This window comes from Lolium perenne, chromosome 4 (genome assembly GCF_019359855.2).
Source record: "Lolium perenne isolate Kyuss_39 chromosome 4, Kyuss_2.0, whole genome shotgun sequence".
NCBI lineage: Eukaryota > Viridiplantae > Streptophyta > Magnoliopsida > Poales > Poaceae > Lolium > Lolium perenne.
In genome coordinates, this window is record NC_067247.2 from 109722554 (window position 1) to 109726645 (window position 4092).

At 64.2% G+C, this 4092-nt stretch overlaps 2 protein-coding genes across 2 annotated transcripts; both read right to left on the minus strand.

Annotated features, from left to right (window-relative positions):
* Positions 1-324: 324 nt before the first annotated feature.
* On the minus strand, positions 325-2059 carry LOC139839071 (uncharacterized). Its single transcript, XM_071829118.1, has 4 exons — positions 1781-2059; positions 1568-1673; positions 1146-1484; positions 325-908 (listed from the first exon to the last, which is right to left on the minus strand). Exons 1-4 carry the CDS (start codon positions 1943-1945, stop codon positions 325-327), a joined length of 1194 nt encoding a protein of 397 aa, XP_071685219.1. The 5' UTR covers positions 1946-2059.
* A 291-nt stretch (positions 2060-2350) lies between these two features.
* LOC139830889 (uncharacterized) lies at positions 2351-3743 on the minus strand. The gene is made up of 2 exons (XM_071819660.1): positions 2688-3743; positions 2351-2610 (listed from the first exon to the last, which is right to left on the minus strand). Exon 1 carries the CDS (start codon positions 3741-3743, stop codon positions 3048-3050), a length of 696 nt encoding a protein of 231 aa, XP_071675761.1. The 3' UTR covers positions 2351-2610; positions 2688-3047.
* Positions 3744-4092: the final 349 nt, after the last annotated feature.

The following is a 4092-nucleotide window of genomic DNA, read 5'->3' on the forward strand; positions in this document are numbered from 1 at the left end:
GTTGACTTGCAACTTTTCCCATAAGTGCCGGATTGCCGAATTTAGCCCGTTCGACTGAAATACTATCGGCCTCACCCAGCGGCCCGCTCTTGACCCGGCGACGGACCGCAAGTCGGACGTACGACCGGCAAGGGCACAGCCAAAGAGTGGGGCGGATGGGAAAAAGCGAACGAGTCGAAAGAAAGCAACTCGGCACATAATTGGTTAACAAACACATTAAAGTGTGGCATAATTAAAAGGCGATAATATTGTCTTACATCTGCACCCGGCATCCCGGGGATTTAATAAACTGTCTTGCAAAAGAACAACTGAAAAGCAGGAAATCTAAGCCGGAGGGGCATCAGTGGAGCCGGCGGCCGGGTCGTCCTCAGGCACGTCTTCCGCCTCCTCATCATCCATGTATTCTTCATCGGATGGAGGAGGGTTCGGGTCCGCGACGAAGAGGGCCTTGTCGACGAAGCCGGCGATGGTGCTGGCTCGAGCAAGACGGGCGGCCTTGAGCTCGGCCGGGAGCTTGTCCTCCACGCCAGCTCGCCGGAACTCAAGCTGCCCCAGGTCCACCTCGTTGTACCAGGAGAGGACGAAGGACAGCGCCATGTCGGCGCCGGCGCGCGTGGCCGACTCCTTCCAGTCGAGGAAGCGGTCCGGCGCCCGCTCCATCGAAGAGATGAGGCCGGAGATGTCTTGCGGCGCCGCCTCCCCAGGCCACAGCATGGGCACCAGCTCTTCGGCCGCCTTCCGCAGCTCCCAGCCGAGCTTGGTGACGGGCTCGATGCGGGCAGCCATGGACGCCAGATGGTCCTCCATGGAGAAGTACTCCGAGCTGCCCTCGCCGGTTTCCCGCCTCCTGGAATCGCGTGCGACGCCAACGGCTGCCAAAGCCGCCTCCTGCGTCTCCGGGAAGGCCGCTGCAAGAAGAAGAAGCAAGTCAGAAACCATCAAAGCCGAAATAAGCTGAAAAATGCAAATTTTCGAAGTCCTAAACCAAAAGGAAAAGCCTGGCGGCAGCCGGCAAGAACCGACTGCCGCCAGCCCGAAGACGAGGGTAGCGAAGGAATAAGAAGTTTCTGCTGCCGGCTACCAACGAAAATCGGCAGCCGACAGCCGAAAGCCGGCAAAGGGAAGGAACATAAAGATGCACTCACCCGCCAAGCCGCGATCAAGCGCGCTGAAATCATCGGTCCAACGCTTGGCGGTAGCCGTCAGCTCCGTGGACTTGGCAGTGACCTCCTCCTGCAGCGCAAGCCGCTGCTTCTCCACCTCCGACAGCCGCCGGCTCAGATCATCCACCTTCTCCTTCTCCGCCGCCCTGAGGGAGTTGAGCTCGGTGATGTGGTTCTTCTCCAGCAGGCGCAGCCGTGTCAGCTCCTGCTCAGCCAGCTTGAGCTTGCCGGTGGCGGATCGGCCCGCCTCCTCGCTCTCGGCGCACTGCGCGCGAGCGGCTCGGAGATCCGACTCCAGCTGCGGGACCTTGGCGGCCTCAACTGCGAGCGGCCGGAAAGAAATGTCAGCCAACCAAGATTAAAAAAGAAACAAGACATCAAGTCGAAAGAAGCATAGAGCTTACCCTTGACAGCCTCCAGCTCGCGAGCCAAGCCGGCTCGCTCGATCTTAGCCTTGTGGTAGCTGGTCACCACCTGGTTGTACAAGAAGGTGCGCCGCTCCTCAACCGTCTGAAAGAATCAATTGCTTAGACAAGACCTGGACTGGCTTCAGGCAGCCGGCCCACGTCTCGGAGGGCTACCAGGACAAGAAAATTGCAAAAGAAAAGAAAACACACCTTCTCAGCATCCTCCAGCGTCGCCAGCTGGGCAAGGGTCTCGGCGGCCTTGGTCTTGAGGCTGGCCCGATAGCCGGAGAAAAGCATCTTCATGGGCGCCGTGCCAGGCTGCCCCTCCCGGCTGAGTACCTCGCAGGAGTTCGCCTGATGCCATGCCCTCTCCATGGTTCCTGCCGAGCCGAAGCTGGAGTCGGAGGCGGACGGCACAGCCACCAGCCGGGCACCCTTGGCCACGTGAAGGCCCTCAGACGGGCCCGCTGCGCCCTCCGTCCTCACCAGCGCGCGCGAGTCGGCGCCCTCCGTGCGCACCGGCTCGTCCCTAGCCGGCTCCTGCCTGGTCGGCTCGTCCCTCGTCGGCTGCGGCGGCGGCGTCGCTCCGGGCGCAGCGGATGGCCCAGCCGGCCCGATTGTCTCCGGCGCACAGGCGCCCCTCCGGACTCTCGTCCAACTCCACCACGGTGGGCCTGCTGCCGGCTCCGGCCGCAGCGGCGCGGCCCCCGCGCCGCCAGTCCTAGGAGCAGCCCCGCCGGCTCCGGCCCCCGGCCGAAGGCGGCATGCCCCGCCCGGCCCCAGCGGCTGGGTCCAGAAGAGGTGTCCGGCGCGGGAACATGTCGTCCAGCGTCGGCTGCCGCGTTGGCTCGACCCGCGTGCCGCGATCTGGCGCTGAGGCCAGCGGCACGGCAAAGGAAGAAGCCCCTGTCGCAGGCGGCGGCGGCGTAGGTGCGCGCGAGGAAGGCTGTGGCGTCTGCTCCCTCCTCTGGCGCGGAAGCGGCGACACAACGCGCGGAGCTTGCCGGGAGCCGCCGCCCTGGGCAAACTTGATAGGGGCCCTAGCCGGATAAACAGAAAGATAATAAGCATAAAAGGAAAGAAAAGGAATCAAACAAGAAAACGAGAGAGAACTCACCCGGCCTGCTCCGGGACCTTCTTCGGCTGCCGCCGGCGCTGCTTCTTCGCCCTCGACTCCGCGGCGGCGGTGGAGCCGGCTCTCTTCGTGCCCTTGGGCGCCGAAGTCGCCGTGGTGCTTGGCGGCCTCGTGCGCAGAGGCACGGCGGGGATTGGCCCCGTGCCGGACGTCGCCGGCTCCTCCTCCTCCTCCTCCTGGTGTTCTGGTGAAGGGGGCGGATTGTGCTCCCCCTGGCCGCCTAGATCAGGCGCCTGCGGCAGGTCGTCGTCGCCGGCATGGTCGCCGGCTTGGTCAGCCGGATCGACGAGATCCGGCGTCCACCTCTTCATCGCCAGGTCGCCGTCCTCGGCGTTCTGGCGCTCAAAAACCTAGAAAGACAGAAAAACATGAGCATAGCCGGAAGTCGGCAGAAGAAAAAGGAAGTCGGCCTCGCAGCCGCAAGCCGGAAAATGGCAGAGACACGAAGCTTACCCGCGCCGGTGGATGGTTCCTGTCGCAGGGCACCAGCCCGTAGCTCCAGTCCTCCGCCAGGTTCGCCTTCGTGATGTGGTTCACCCGGCTGGCCACCTGGGCCTTGGTGAGCGGCACCTTGGACGTCCGGTTCGGATCGAACCGGCCGGACATGTGCCCGATCTTGTGGGTGCGCATCTGGAGCGGCAGCACCCGGCGCTCGGCGATGGTGCAGAGAAGATCCTCAGCAGTCAGCCCGCCAGCGGTGGCTGTCGCCAGGAGATCCCAGAGCAGGTTCACCTCGGCGTTCTGGTCCGTCGAGCGGGCGTTGTGGCTCCAGTTGATCCGGCCGACTGGAGGAGCCGGATTGAACTCCGGCAGGTTGATCCGGTCGACGAGCTCCCCCTCGTTGCGCACGTAGAAGAATGACATTTGCCAGTTCTTCACCGAGTCGACGGTGGGGATCTTGGGGAAAGGCGTACCAGGCCGGGTGTAGATCGAGGCGGCGCCGCAGGCTCGCAGGCGGCCGTCGTTGGTCTGCGCCTTCAAGAAGAAGAGCCGGCTCCAGAAGTCGATGTCGGGCCACAAGCCGGCGTAAGCCTCCATGAACACTACGAAGCAGCTCAGGAGGACGCACGCGTTGGCCGGCAGGTGGTGCGGCTGAAGGCCGAAGTGGTCGAGGAATTGCCGGAAGAACGGCGAAGCCGGCAGACCCAGCCCGCGGTCGAGGTGCGCGCCGAAGACGACGCGCTCGCCGGGCCGCGGCTCGGGCTCCACCTCCTCGCCGGGCACCCGCGTGATGACCGACTGCGGGACTCGCCGTAGGCGCACCAGGCGCTCGATGTCGTCCTCCCGCATGTAGGAGCCCCTCCACGATCCACTGGGGGACGCCATTGACGAGGTCGAGGAAGAAGATGACCAGGAGAGGCTGAACGGCGAGGAAGAACCTTGCGAC